The sequence below is a fragment of the Dipodomys merriami genome, unplaced genomic scaffold (assembly GCF_024711535.1).
Source record: "Dipodomys merriami isolate MVZ:Mamm:240054 unplaced genomic scaffold, mDipMer1.0.p SCAF_38, whole genome shotgun sequence".
Lineage (NCBI taxonomy): Eukaryota > Metazoa > Chordata > Mammalia > Rodentia > Heteromyidae > Dipodomys > Dipodomys merriami.
This window is the reverse complement of record NW_027205381.1, coordinates 9,724,210-9,740,232: the sequence shown is the minus strand read 5'-3', so window position 1 is coordinate 9,740,232 and position 16,023 is coordinate 9,724,210. Positions and strand designations below refer to the sequence as shown.

General features: G+C 41.8%; 1 protein-coding gene across 5 annotated transcripts in view; it reads left to right on the top strand.

The window, feature by feature from the left end:
- Fat3 (FAT atypical cadherin 3) overlaps nucleotides 1–11,990 on the top strand; it is a 694,044-nt gene extending 682,054 nt beyond the window's left edge. For 3 of the 5 annotated variants that reach the window (XM_069989542.1, XM_069989540.1, XM_069989541.1), the window contains 4 exons: nucleotides 2,737–2,850; nucleotides 4,836–4,895; nucleotides 5,476–5,511; nucleotides 6,100–11,990. In XM_069989542.1, the coding sequence (XP_069845643.1) occupies nucleotides 2,737–2,850; nucleotides 4,836–4,895; nucleotides 5,476–5,511; nucleotides 6,100–6,719 (830 nt within the window). In that variant the 3' untranslated portion in view covers nucleotides 6,720–11,990. The remainder of the gene's footprint in view (nucleotides 1–2,736; nucleotides 2,851–4,835; nucleotides 4,896–5,475; nucleotides 5,512–6,099) is intronic. The other 2 variants (XM_069989544.1, XM_069989543.1) reach the window with 1 other exon arrangement.
- Nucleotides 11,991–16,023: the final 4,033 nt, after the last annotated feature.

The following is a 16,023-nucleotide window of genomic DNA, read 5'->3' as shown; positions in this document are numbered from 1 at the left end:
AAAGAGTGTACCACAAGACAGAGGAAGTGGCTAGTGGTGGGTGGTGGCAGCAGGCTTTCCTTTGGCCTCATATAGCAGGACTCTAAGCAGCAAAGAGCCATGCGGTACAAAGTGCTAGGGGTGAGAATGTCCATGGTGTGATAAATACAATTGAGCCAGTGCAGTTGGAGCCTGGCTAGTACCAAGGGACAGAACATGTGTTTAGCAACAGAAGTGATGGAGGATCTTAAGTAATGGAGAAGATGTTTCATACACTGAAAAACTGGCTCAGAATGAATCAAAATGGGAAGGAGCTAAGCAGCTTCTGTGAGTGTTTAGTTGAAAGAGGGTGATGTTCTTTCCTGCTTTAGGATCAGGCAGAATAAGATTGAGGCAAGCTCTCTTGTAACCTGTGACTTTCCATGGGCCAAATCATTTTATTCTCTAGCCACAGTGAGTTCAAGTCTGAAAGTGAAAACTCATCATCCATGCATGCAGCTTGGGTGACATTATGGAAAGGTGAGCTTACAGAGGACCAAGAGCAGAGAGAGGGTCTCTCTCTGATCAACCCAGATCTCTGAAGGAACTTTGGAGATGTCTGAATATGGATGTAAAGCAGAAGGAGAGGAACCAAGAAGAGAGTTATGTTCTCACCAGCAGAGAAAAGAGGGAGACAGGAGGATCCACTGTGCTGAAGCCTAGAGAATATCAGTAAAGTCAGTGGTAGACCACACTCTAAAATCACTCAGGAGGACAGATCTATACTGGAAGGTTCTGGAAGATTCTTTCAGTGTCCAGAGCTCCCAAGTAGAGGCATCATGGTAGAAGCCAGCATGAAAATGTTATGGACAAAAGATTTGATGAGAATACCTAGGTAATACCACCACTGCTGTGTGTTATGTCATCACCTTAGACACTGGTTACTCACCACGTGAGAGTCGTTACCAACCCATCACTTCCTGGAGAATAGCACTGCTTTGAGGGGGTGATGTCACTTGCCTGAATGTGCATAACTAGAGAAAGGAGGAGACAGTACTCAGGCTCCAGAGCCTGTGTTCTTGCCACACTGTTCTGGGAAGCCTGAAAAGGAAGGAGATAGAGAGACAGAAATAACAACATATCTTTTTTTTTTATTGTGAACATACTGTACAGAGGGGTTACAATTACATGGGCAAGATAATGAGTACATTTCTTACCAAGCATTGCAGCCTCCTCATTTGTTTACCCTTCACATCCCTTCCCAGCCTCCCCCCGGCCCCCCTCACCCAACAACATATCTTGATAAGAACAAAGATGTGATCTTTCCATTCCAGTGCTACCCCACCCTGCCATCTATCTTCTGGTCGGCACACATACATTTTAAGTAGTTGCCCTGGGATTTTAACCATCAATACCCACCTCAAATTATCCGTGCAGTTGGAATTTACTTGAGCATTGCCAATCTACCAGCAAATAGGCTCTTCTATGTAGCAACGAAAAAAAAAGAGGTTTTTGAGGGAGTAGAGAAGTAGTGAAGGTTTATGCAGGGCATGGCATGCATTCATTTGCCATTTCTTTCTTGGTGTGCAAGGCTCAGTTTGTGCTTCCCTTCTGCTTTGTCATCAGAGTTTGTAGTGCGGTTGTTGGGAGGTAAATTTCTCCCTGGTGCACCTAAAACTATCCAACTCATCCAAGTCTATCCAACTCATCATTTCACCGTGGCTTCAACATGTGACAGTAGAGACAGAGCCCCTGTGCAGCTCCGGTCAGGAGTGGGGTCACCACTCCTCTATGGAGGAAGCTGATTTTTGTGGTCAAAGAAGAACCCTCATGTTATGCAATGATTTGCAGTTTTTCCTGGTGATCATTTTCTGTCCCTCTTCGTGACCTGACAGCTTTATTTCCAGAATCTACCTCAGGCCAAAACTCCCATTTCCCCCATCGTGTTGTTGAGTTCTATGGAATACATTTCTTTCTTTGTTAAGCAAGGCAGAGCTGGCTGCTGAGACCATCTCTGGGCAACGAATTCATTCTATACTTGACAGCCTCAAGATAGGGTCTGCTTTTATTGCTTCTTTTACTCTATCAAATAAGAAAAATAGCCTCTGTGTGTGCGTGCACATGCATGCATGCACATGCGCACGTATCTATCTGTTTCTGGGTGTCTCTGTACAGCAAAGAGGGAGGAAGTATGGGACTCAGAGCACATTCACACAACTGTCTACCCGACGCAGTGCAGAATAGTCATTTCCAAAAGTGATACATGACTGCCCTCTAGGAGGCAGACCTGGAATTTCACCTACTCCCCAAAGACAGCAGTGGGCTAAGTTTAATGGCATTCTTACCTATAAAATATTTATGTCCCTATTTTAAAAGTAATCTCTTTTAACCTGATGTTGACACCACATTGGTTCATGTAAATGACGTAAATTAAGTCTGAATGGCAAAGGGGCAGCTCAGCCGCCTCATCTTCATTTCACTCTTCACGACACAAGTGCCTTCCCCTCGAGGAGAGAATGTTCCTTTCGGCTGTCAGCTATTTGGAAGCTCATTTACCATGGGTTAAGGGTTTCAGATCCATAATGTAAATCATTTGATTGACAGACCTTTGGCCCCCTGTGGCACAATCAATTTTCCATTGTGGAGCTAGGGTCATTTCTCCTATGCAAATTAGAGCCCAGAGAAGTGCACTAGTTTGGGCAGTGGCGGGAAGCAGGACCAAAAATTTGCACAAGGTAACCATTATCACTTCTGCTTTCTTTCTGGCTCTCCATGAAGACAAAGGGGTTGATGACTCCGGAGACGTAACATGCTTTGCAGGCAGCAATAAAGGCAGCAACTCTGAAGTCCAGTCCCTGAGCTCCTTCCAGTCAGATTCAGGGGATGACAATGGTAAGAGAGATGCTTATTTGCACTGGGCTATTTGGGCTTCCTGTGGTGAAGGGGACAGTGATCAGCACAGCAGTGTTTCTTGACCTGCTTCTGGCCTTTGAGCGTATTCACTATCTTTATAATTGACCCCTCTGCTGGGTGTCCTGGCTTGAGAAGCCCCTGTTGAGCTATGATTCTGAGCAGGCCCAAAGAAAGGCTCCAGGGGTCAACTGCATTTGCCTGGAACTCCAATAGTGAATATTCTTTGATCTGGATCATGATAGATATGTTGTGAAATAAGCTACCCTAAGTGATACTTCCTAGCACACAGAATAACATTTCTCTTTTTTGTTTTACTTATAATCTCTTCCATTTTTACTTTGTATTGATCCTCTTGAAATTAGTGTCTGAAATCAGTTCAGAGACAAAACTGCCTTTCTACAAGAACCAATGATATCTCCATTTAGATTGATTTTTCTTATAAACATTGGCTTTTGGAGAATTGATGCAGAGCTATGAAACAACTCCTTACAAACATGCACGTCCATTCACAGTGTGGCACAAAAGTCCTTATGGCTCACAGATTGCTACAATAACTCCAAATTTGCCATTTCCTCTTCCTGAGAACTTGTGCTTGTGGAGTGGATGCTGATGCTGGACTGTGATTTCTGAGCTGAGAAGTCAGATTTGAAGGATATGCTTTCTCTGCAGAGTAAGGAAGTAGAAAGTCATAAAAACCAAATGTTGACCATATGGTAGTAGCATAAGTAATTTAAATAGTCCTCACAGGCCCACACAGCTTCATCTTAGCCTATGCTTTGGATCATTCCTCCCATTTACCAGCTTTTGGCAAGTTATTAATAAATTGATATAATCATTCAATATATGAATCCCTGATTAGTTCCTATGCATTTTGTACATAGACATGCAGAATGAAAATGGCTCAGTGCATTCCCCACATATTCCAACAAATACCAATATAGGTGAGCTCTCAGGTCATACATGTAACCAGGGCAGGAAAGTGATCTCCCTCTTCCCCTCCTCTCTTCCCCTATCTCTCTCACTTTATTACTCAGAAGCCCCAGTGAGCCAGTGATCCGCTCAACTGGACTTCTGCTCACTGGCCATTCTCAAAAGGTCAAGAACACAAACTTTGACCAAGCCTCATCTCATAGTCCACCTTCCTTTCCTCCTTTACACACAGAAGGAAAAGCTAGAGTTAGTCAATACTGCATATAAAACACCAAGAACATAAAATTTCCCCACTAAAGGCAGCAGCTCCAGGTTGGGTGCTCAGTTCATGGTTCTCACGGACTCTTAAAGTCCTGCACCTATCCTGGCATGATTAGCATTCTAAATGGCTCCCCACTCAGAAGTTTGATGTTGATAACCTTCTCCACAAATTGTGAATATCAGACACTGTGGCAACAGGAGATCACCTTCCTGAATCTATTTGGAGGCCAGTTAAAAACTTCTGGCCAGCAGTAGCCTGGCTTTTGACTGATCTGAACCACAGGAGTTATCACCTGTGTGTGCATTTATCTAACCTGCAAAGTTATCTCCCATCAATGGTGCTGGGTTCAGAATAGCATGATTGACCAACACGTAATTATCCCCAAGAACAGTGAGGTCTTCCTCTGAGAGCCATTGAGATTTGCTAATGAGAAGACAGCATGAGCTTGATGAGCCACTGCCTTCTACGTTAATAGAACAGGAACATAAGCTATGAATTTATGAACCAGCAGCACCAGCTAATCATGCTTTTCAGGAGGAATGCCTTCAGATTTGCTGCCCTCTCTCTCTGTTTCAACAAATAGGATCCCATAGCTAAGGTTCATAGATGCATTTCCCCAGGAACAGAGTGTGGAAAAGCTTTGAGTATTTATGTGCTGCATGTTTATTGCTGTTATGGTTTTGTTGTTAAGAGAAGTTAACGTGTGTTTGAAATATGTAACTAACCTGAAGCTGTCCTTCCCTTCCCACCCATCTTCTTTTCCTGCCCAAAGCATCCATAGTGACTGTCATTCAGCTTGTCAACAATGTAGTTGACACTATAGAAAATGAAGGTATTTACTTTTTTTTCTTCCATAATTTCTTTGTGGAAAGAGTTATCCTTTTAGAAATTGCATTTCCATATTACTTTGTACTGGGGTGTTTTTAATCAATAGAGATTGCAATAAATAGCTGATTTCAATTAAGGTGCTGGATGTTTTTGGTATAGATTGGAAAAAATTAAACTGGGAAAATTCAGTTCATAATATTTCAATATGTGGGATATTTTAAAACCCTTCCAAAAAGTATTCAATGCATTGGGATCCAATTTAGTACCTAAAATATTCTTATATTCCGATTATATTCATTGATACCTACTGTAAGCTGGAGATAGGAAACCTTTCCAAGTTATGTTATAGGGGGATTGAATTCTATCAGGTCACTTTAGTGATTGCATAAAAATCCTAACATGATATAAGTGGGCTTTTATCTTTTTATTGCATAAATAAAAATGGAGAACTTTTTGAAAGGCTAACCTTAGCTCTACAGATCATAGTTCTTTAGGAGTCTTTAATGTCGTCTAAAATGTCCTACTGTACCATTTGTCACATGACTTGGATTGTCAGATTTACTTTTTACTTTGCATTTAAACAGTGTCTGTCATGGACCAGGGCCAGAACTACAACCGAGGTGATTCTGCAGCACCCTAGCATACCATGTTATTTAAGCACTTTACCTTGCTGAGCTCCTTCTTAACCTGTCCCCTCTGCATCCTTTCTGTATCTCAGTTTTGCATGTTTCAGGTGTCTTGTGTGCTCAGTATTGGAAGTGAATGTTCCATAGCTTCCCTTTTCCAGCCCCATCCCCGGTGATTGTAATTCATCCATCTGCCCACTCACCTCCGTGTTTTCCACGGTCCACAAGATCCTGGATACACCTCTCTGCCAGCATGCGGACAGGAAAAAGGGTAGGGGTGGAGAAGGGCTTCCCTCATCTGTGTGTCCTCAGCCTTCCCTTCCTAGCTATCTCTCTTGGCTCTGCAGATATGAGGCTCTGCGGCCTCCAGCAGTCTCTCACCGTTGCCATTGCCTGTTGTCCCCGGCCAGAGCATGGCTGGCCCTGTTGACTGTTGTTAAGGAGCATGCAGGTGGGCCTGGCTTTGCAGGCGATCCTGGGAGTTAGGAACTGCATGTATGACCCGTTCTTTCCACTGCTTTCTCAGTCTTGCCCCAACTCCAGTCTGGAAAGACATTCACTGTGGTGGCTTTTCTCTCACAGCTTATCACTGGGACACCTCTGACTGGATGCCAGGGGCCCGCCTGTCAGACATAGAGGAAGTACCCAACTATGAGAACCAGGATGGAGGGTCTGCACACCAAGGGAGCACACGGGAGCTGGAAAGTGATTACTACTTGGGTGGTTATGACATCGACAGTGAATATCCACCTCCCCATGAAGAAGAGTTCTTGAGTCAGGACCAGTTGCCTCCACCCCTGCCAGAAGACTTCCCAGACCAATATGAGGTTCTGGCTCCTTCCCAGCCTGTCTCCCTGGCCAGCACACTGAGCCCAGACTGCAGGAGAAGACCCCAGTTCCATCCAAGCCAGTACCTCCCTCCTCATCCGTTCCCCAATGAAACAGATTTGGTGGGCACATCTGCTGGCTGCGATTTCAGTACTATTGCTGTGAGCATGAACCAGGGCACAGAGGCTCCGGGCCCAAAAGACATGTCTCTATCCTTGCACAATTCCAGAGGCACCTCGTCCTCAGATGTGTCAGCCAATTGTGGCTTTGGGGATTCTGAAGTCGCCATGAGTGACTACGAGAGCGTGGGAGAGCTCAGCCTCGCCAGCCTTCACGTTCCCTTCGTGGAGACTCAGCACCAGACTCAAGTGTAAAGGCACAATCAAGGTGCTGTGCCCCACTGGTGACCAGAAACTGGAAGGAGATTGGCTGAGCTTGTGTCTCAATAAGAGTAGCCTGTGGAGATGTGGCATTTTCCCAGGAAGAACTTCTTCACAAGTCACATTGTCCGAAGCAAGCTTGCTTCTAGTTGGGTGAAAAAGAAAGGCTCAGAAATTGTTTCTGCTAGCATTGTGGTGGGTCCCTGTGTTCATTGCTCAGAAGGCCAAGGAGAGAAAACGGTTTCACTCGTGTTGAACAGGAGATCTGTGTGGCTTCATGCAGCATTGCACCCTAGAGTATCACAGCACTGGTCTTTGCAGTGTTATGAAACAATGCAACAGTCAGAGAAATGTTGTTGCTTATCATTTTGAGCCAATGAAATGAAAATACTAGTAATTAGGGGGAAAGTTAACCTTTTAGGTGGAAGATAAGAAGGAAATTGGCTGAAGCCGTTAAAATCAACTCTATTTTTTTCTAATAAGCTGTTTGATTTTCAGCTATAAAATTAGGTTTGAGTATCATGTTTAGTATGCTGAGTTACTTTTGTTTTTGCTAAGCATCCAATATAAGATAGTTACATCTTATGATTTTTGAGAAAGTTATCAATGAAGAGCAATAGGAGGCTATGTGGGTTTTATCTTGGGGGTTGGGGAGAAGGTTAATGTTCAAGCATTAGAAAGAATGTGATTATCTTGTTTCATATTCCTAATCCTGTCTGCAATTGTAATATTTCTGCAGAAATAAGCTCTGTTTGTATATTATTCTCTAGAATGGGAAATACCAAGAGGCTTAACTAGAATTCACAAGCTTCAAGGATAAAAAGGGAAATATGATGCTTTCAAAGTATTTAGCCCAGATAATCACAGTTCTTTACAATGCAGAGAATAAGTATGTGTTTTTTTAATTGGTAGCATCGTCATTATACATACAATTATGCTTCAAAAGAAGAAGAAAGTAGATTATAGATTTGTTACTGTGTATAAATTAAGGTAGTGTGTATGTGTCTGGGCCTGTGTTCAAATATGTGCTTGCACTCCATAAGGCTGCTCTTGAGGAAAGCTAACTGGAAGGATTTAGGAAATGGACCACACTGAAAATCCTGCCAGCAAGCACGGCTTTACCTTCCAATCTCTGATCTCTACAATGTTAGAGAAACACCAAATGCCATATTTTCCTCCAATTCAGTTCACCTTATTTTGGTACTGCCATTTATATTAACCTAAAGCAAAGATGTGCTTTTTTAAAGCAGTGTTTTATAGTTTTTCTGAAGTAACCTCTATTTGGAAAACGTGTAATGCTTAATTACACATGGAGTTTTCCTCCCATCTGACATTGTGGGCTTTGGCCATGATTTACCAAAATTGACAGGAGACTCATCCCACTGGAAATACAATAACCCAGTATTCAAAAGTTACAGATGACAAGTTGAGTAACTTTCCTCTTCCTCTTTGGTTCAATCAGATCATGGCCAGTCATGCAGTGGCCAAGGTAAGTAAATGCATATTTGCACTATCTGCTTACTGAGCAAATCTCTGTGTTCACAGTTTCTGATGACATCTGGCATTGGTGTGTAAATCATCCTGTCCTGCATCTGTGTGTCATCCACTCAGATGTATTTTCAGTTGTTTTAATTGTGTTTAATCCACTCACTTCTTTACAGGAGTCAGTCTTTCTCAATGTCATCTTTAAAAATCTCCTTTCATTCCTGAACTTCATGAGTGGATTCACTTGACAGGTTCTCAGCCTTCTTCCTCCTGTCTCTTGTTTGGGCCTGCCTGTGAAGGCATTAATCCACACTGTGGTCTTGAAATAAATGAATTTCACTAAGGCTGCTGTTGAGAATCAAGTCTCTGGTATTTTTCTTATATAAGAAGCACATTTACAAGAACCACAAAGAAAATGACAAACTAATGGTCTAGAATTGAATCACTGCTACACTTTTAATAATACAATGACATAAAAACCATCAAAGTAAAACCAACAATTCATTTCTTGCCCCCAGGATATATTAGAATGAGATTAATGCCAATGAGTCACTCACTGGTGCTTACACAGCATGTCTTGGAAGGAGAGTGCCTGACTGACACAGTAATGAAGGCAAAAATAGATTCTAATGCAGTTGTGAAGCCACTGAAAAAAATTCCTGCCTACCCTTTGCTCTGACCTATATAAAATACCTCTATCTTCAGGGTACCTTCCTCTGATTTTCTGCAGAAGAGCTGTGCAGCTATTACAGACCAGACAAACAGTTTGTGGTTATATCTGTTAGCTATATACACGCTGTATCTCTTCATCTTTTGAAAAGCTAGGTTTCCCTGTAGGCTTACAGTCTGGATAAGATGGAACTAAGTGGAATGACCACTGATTTTAGGAGCTTCTTGGAAGTGTCTAAGATATCCTAGTCGATGCCTAGACACCTGTGACTCACACCTATAATCCTAGCTATCCAGACAGCTGAGATCTGAGGATGATAGTTCAAATCCAGATCAGTCTGTGATCCTCTTATCTCCAATTCACCAGCAAAATATCACAAGTGAAGGCATGAGTTAAGTGGTAGAGTGCCAGCCTTAAGAGATAAAACTAAAGGTGAGTACCTTGACCCTGAGTTCCAGCCACACACCCAGAGAGGGGAAAAGACCTGACAAGGTTTACACCAGAAGTAGTGGGACATAGACTGGAACCCACACATTTATTTAACCAGTATTCTTTTCTAAATATTATTATTCACTACTAAATAGTCTTGACCATGGCATTCTCTTGTTTCTGATAGTCCCTCTGTTTTCCACAATTCCTTCTTTGGAATATATAACAAATGAAAATTCACAGAGGATATTCCTCTGGAGACCTCATAATCTTACTTTGTGTAACTCCACTTCTACACCTCAGGAATGACACCCTCAAATACTCCATGCATTTCTTTGGACATCCATCCAAGTACTTTTCTTGCCAAGTGAATGTTTCTGAATGTAGATGCAGTGGTAAGTACAGAATTGCACTCGGAGCAATCAACACTGGCAGTGACATTGATTATAAGTATAGTATAAGGTACTAGGTACAAGTTTTTGGTTTTCTATCTGTTCTTTGTTTTGTTTTGTTTTTGTGCTGGTATTGGGGCTTGAACTCAGGACTTTGTGTTCTCACTTGGCTTTTTTTGCTCAAGGCTGGAGCTCTACTAGTTGCTCCCCTCCTGCATTTTTCTGGTGAATTGGAGAGAAGAGTCTCATGGACTTTTCTGCCCCAGCTAGCTTCGAACTGCAGTCCTCAGATCTCAGCCTACTGAGTAGCAATGATTTTAGGTGTGAGCCACACCAGTGCCCAGAGCAGGTTTTGTTCTTTTTTTATTCTTCTCAGCGCCACCTGTTGTTTGTTCTTTCCCTTTCTACAGCAGTGACAAAAATCTATTAATGTCTTTCCCTATTTTTCTGACACATTCTGTACACATTCTGGTTAGATTGAGAGTAGCAGGTATATTAGTGTAAATTAAGAATAATGGGGCAATAAAGATGAATAAAGCCAGTGCTTAATCTATTCCCTTTCCTCTTAAGAGTGTTTTGCTGCTGAATTCCGTTCCATGCCTGACCTCTATGTTCCTGTGTCCTACCCACTCATAAAATGTTACGGCAAAAGCCTTGTTCTAGAAGTTGGTCAAGTCCATGCCTCTCATGTCTGACTTATAAGAGGATCATTATGAAACCTGGAAAGGGAGTTTACTCTGAGGTTTACCTTGACCTGCCCTTGGAAATCTAAGCACAGCCTGGAAAAAAGGCAGATAGATTGGGTCAGCCACTGCCTTCTGCTGCTTATTTCAGGCATCATCCTTAACACTGTTTCATGTCATCAAAGTCAAGGGAAAAAGATGATCAAATTAAATAATCAAAGCCACAGAAAATACTCCTATTGGACACAGTTGGGGAAGATCCAGGGTTTGTGTTGTATGGATTGTCTGGATATTTTTCTGACCACTTCACTCCCCTGTCAGCAAACAGATACTACTCAAGTGGTTGGGTTTGGGGGTTTTGTGCTTTTCTTTTCAAACCATGGGAAATGGTGATTTGAAGAGGCATTTCTTCAGCGTCTTCATTCTTTGTGGTCCATGAAAAGGTAGTTTATGTGTTTTTGCTGGTTTGTGTCCTGCAATATTCAGCTGCACATTACTCTGATGAAAACCCACAATGTCTTTGAGCTTCTGGTTGTCTAATACTGGGGTTTAAAGTTGCCATGAGTGAGTTTGGCATCAGTTAACATTTTAGCCAGCTGGCTAAGATAGGGAAAGAATAAGGTATTTCTTTCCTTATGTAATAATGAAAAGCAATAATTACAAGTATGTAATAATACACAAAGGCCATAATTAGTCTCTTCCAGTGTTTAGGATGCACTAGAGAATCGTATAGTCATTTGGAGTGTGTTTGGACCCATTAGTATGTTCTACAGTACCTTTCCAGCAAACAAAAACCTGAATTGCTACTATTTAACAATTTTATGAGCCCATACTACTGCATTTCGGGAGTAACAAATGTGTTTGGAAATGGAAACAGTTCTTTGAAAGCACTGTATCAGAGATTGTCTTGTACACTTACCTGTTGTAAACAGGCTGGTTTGTAAAAGATGTATGTTTTGGTGTTTAAAAATGTTTATAAAATTGTATATAAATGGTTTCAAATTTTCCAGGCTTTTTGTAGATACTATATTTGATGCCTATCAGGATGCTTTAATTTGGAGGGTCGATTATCATATCAAGTCATCCATGCTGACGGTCCACAAGCTTTTGAGGTAACTACACACAAAAAATAGTACTTTAGATTTGAAAACAATGTTTTATAATCTTTTCAAAATGTACTGTAACTTTTCTTTGGTTCTGCTGTTTTCATTTAACTTTTTTCAGTGTTTGTATTGACATTTTCAAGATGAATGTGTCCTGCACCATTACCAAGTACTTGATTATTACACCAGTTCAGAATCACAATGAAGTGTATCATTTCTTCTCACACATGCACACTCACCCAGACTTGCACACATCCCACACACAAAACTTATGCAAAGGGGAAAGCAAGCACTTGAAGTGGGTCTTATCCCTTACAGAAAGGGATTGTTCCTGAAGATATTGCTGTAGGCAGTATTCAGTCTTGTGTTCTTTTTTATTAAATAAGAGGGGGAGGGGAGAAGGAAAGAAAGAGAAAAAGGAAATAAAACTTTAAAAAATAACAGCAAAACAAAACAGGCAAAAAACCCAAACAGTGTACAGGTTTGTAACTGCCAAAATTTGATGGTCAAAACAAGTTTTCAAGTAAAAGGAAAAAAAAAACTGAAACCTCTTTGTACTGACTCTTTTTAACTGGCTCCTTGTGTTTGTCCTGGGTTAAATGCTCACACACAACACTTAGTAGGGCACATTCCACAAGGCATGCTGGGAAAAAGCCCACTCTTTAATCCTGCCTAGCCCTCAAAGACAAGAGTCTTTGGTGTGAGGGGGATTTTTGTTGTGTTGTCTTACTTCCCCTCATTCCCCTTCAAAATCTGAAGACATGTTGAGATCTTATATATTATCTTATTGGGCACAATCTTTGAGAGGCCTTTCCTGATGACAGCAATGAAAAGCAGGCAAGAGGCTAGAATAATTAACAAATTAAACAAATGTCATGAACTTAGTTCTTCTTCAGCATAAGGCTTCACTAAGCTCTTCTTGGCAATAGCTCTTGTGCTCTCTTTATCTCTCTTGCTAGCTTGCTCACTTACTTGCTTTTACTCCCTTTCTCTCTTACATAAAAAAATTGGGTTTTGGTTTTCTTTTATTTTAAAATTGAGGCATAATTAGTGCTTGAGTTCTCTTCTATGTCTCCAAAAATGTTTCTATATGGAATAAAAGTTGCTTAAAATATATAGAAGACAAGCCAGGTGCCGGTGACACACACTTATAATCTTACCTACTCATGAGACTGAGATTCAAAGCCAGCATAGGCAGGAAAGTCTATGAGACTCTTATCTTCAATTAACCTCAGAAACCAAAACTGTGGCTCAAGTGGTAGAGCACCAGCCTTGAGAAAAGAGCTAAGGGACAGAGCCTAGTCCGAGTTCAAGTACCAGTACTGATGCTATATATAAGACATATGTGTATAGACAGACAGACAGATCCATACATACATACATACATACATAGATATTTAATGTTTGCAGAAGAAGTAATACCATAAGAAGCTATCTTGAGTCTTCGACTATCCTAGAAAGAAAGGAGCACCCTCTACTTTTGCCTTGGTGAGAATGGACAAGGCTTTGGGGCTATCAAGAAAAGCCTCTATTCTACTATTAGAGCAGGTCCTCCTACATTGGTAGAACCATACCACCTTAAGCCTCACTAGGACTGTGGAGCCAAAGAGCCACAACTCCATAGGAAATGCAGTAGCTAGGAATTAGTCTTCTCAACTTGTAATACTATTGATTTGAGGAGCTTACTTTGTACAGTACTATACTGCAATCCTCTTCTTGTCTCTCTCTTCCCTCCACCCAATCCATATGCAGTTAAGTGTTTAACAACTGGCTACAAAATTGAAAGCACCATTCGTTGCATGTACCAGTTTCTGCAGTATAAGTAGGTAATAGGAACTGGCTCACAAGATTTCTAAGTCTTAAACATTGACTGACACAAGCCAGTGGGAACCATACTGAGTCCTTCCCACTACACTGAGTTACCTGAAGGCAAGGCCATGCCATCACTTCATAGTAATAGCTTTGTAACCACAATTTTCATAAATATATGTCCCTCAGTCAATGTTTTTTATGAAAAAATTAATCAATGGCATCTTCAACTGAATACCCTGTTCCTCCTCAACCCTACTGCATGCTGATTAATTTAGTCATTTCATGAGAGAGATGTAGAGAGGCAAGTGTTGAAGCCTCCTGCCTTTTACACCAAATGACAGTAAGTGTTTAAGGACTGAGCAACAGGAGAATATTCACATTTGTCTTTCCTGTGGCCATTCTTTGCAGAAAAAGAATTGGATGAAATCTTCATCTATACATTTAAAGTAATAGTAATTCAGGAAGATAAAGTAGGGCTCATGGGTGCCAGGATCCCATACAAGATGGGCCCATGGAGCTGCTTCTGCCCAGGGCATGTCCCAAGACCCATCCTAATTCTTTATTTCATGACCATCCAAAGTGCTGATAAATCCTGAGGCCAAGGCGAATGAGCTCACATGCTGATAACAAGAATGTGTGCTCAGCAAAATAAAATTTCCTTATCTGGCACATGCATAATGCTATGCTTAGGTGTCCTTAGGTGAACTTTCAGGGGGAAAAATAATCAAGACTTCATGTTTATGCACCACATATCATTAATGTCATTCTAACAGAAGGCATTGTGGGGATGGACAAGTGCCATTGGAAAACTGCTATCTAACCACCACCTACCACTCAAAACCATCCATCAAGGAGAGCTCTTTCCAAGAGAGGGATCTTTCTAGACTCTCCTCAACCCAAACCAGCCTTAAATTGTCCCGAGCCTGGCTTCTCGGGTCTTGAACATTTCTTGGTAAGTCCCTTTCCCACTTTAATAAACCTGTGCTTCCTCGTTACTTGTGTGTGCATTTCACTCTTTGTTTCAGGCATCGAGAACCTACCAAGATATCTGACTGAGACACTGCCCTGTACCAAAAACCAACAGAGAAATGCCATCTTAGAAATAGTTTTGGTCTTCTGTGGTGGGGGCTAGTAGGGAAGGACATGGTTTATTCCTATCTGCAGTCTATGCTAGTTCTTTAGGGTAGAAGGGCTGGCTCCTAACTTGGAAATAGTTCTCTGTAGAAAGTCTCTGTGTGTCTGTGTGTCTGTGGGTCTGTGGGTTTCTGTCTCTCTGTGTGTCTGTGTGTCTGTGTGTCTGTGTGTCTGTGTGTCTGTGTGTCTGTGTGTCTGTGTGTCTGTGTGTCTGTCTGTCTGTCTGTCTGTCTGTCTGTCTGTCTCTCTCTCTCTCTCTCTCTCTCTCTCTCTCTCTCTCTCTCTCTCTCTCTCTCTCTCTTTCTCTCCTATACCTGAGTCAGTGTCCCCAAAACCCCTCCCACACTTGATGATTCACTGGAAGGATTTACAGGACTTAGCATATAGTCAAACAATAAAAGGATCCAAAGAAAAAAATCAGCAAAAGGAAAAATAGTGCAGGGGCTGAAGTCAAGGGAACCAGACCCAAGTTTCCAAGTTTCACTTCTCCCAGTGAAGTTAGCCATGTGCCCATTCCATTCAGCAGATACCATGACAGTGCATAAAAGGATTGTTCAAGACAGTGACTCATGGTCACAAGGGTGAAGAAGATCTCTGGGGCAGATACCAAAGCTTGCTCAGTTCTCTTTTTAATATGTAAGAGAGCATGAGTTAGCTTGGCTAACTCACAAAGAGCGCACAGCAGGAGGTAGGTACCAAGATACCAGGTTGTAGCAGAGATTAGGAGCGTGCGCATGCACACACACACACACACACACACACACACACACACACACACACTCAAACACAGATACTCATCCTGTCTTTGAACAGGATTATTGAGCAATGTCAAGCACTCAGAATCATGTGTCTTTGCTCAAAGCCAGGATAAAGCAAACACACAACTGCAGTTTCTACTGGCATCAGGTTTTCTCTACATACACCATCCAGTCAAATGTCCTGCACCTGGTCATAGTTCCCATGAGGCACGAGGGGCCCCCCAGACATGTGCTGAATTCAACAAATGTGAAATGTTCTAACCCAGGGCACTCATTAGAGGTCAAGGGTTTCACTGGAGGCTGGGCATGCTGGCAGCCTCTGCCTGTGATGCACCAACATTCCAGACTTCCAGAAGGAAAGCAAGTATTCAGATAATGAAACTGTTTAGGCCTAGCCAGTCACTCTTATCATATCTGAAAATGGTGAGCACCCTCTTAAAGTTCAAGTTCCCATACATTAGTTCAAAGGAATTGCAGTTAGGCCTGCGCATTAACTTTTGAATGCACTATTCCTTTAAAATTGTCAACAAATTGACACCTCTGTTTACCCAAACAATGAGAAAGTTCTGTTCTTCACAGTCTGTATGGTGAGTAGGCTGGAGTCCTCTGTGTCCCCTTCCCACCAGCATTCCCCTTCTAATCTTTACCTTCCTTTTCTATGGCAGCAAAGGAGAGGGCCAGCATGATTCCATCAAAAGCATCTTTCAGTACAAGCTAGTCCACAGAAGAAATCTATCACACTTGTTCTTTTTATACAAATTATCCTTTCTGGCCATTAGTTTCAGATCATTAGTGGTTTACATGCATAAAAGGGCACTTTTTCCACCTAGAT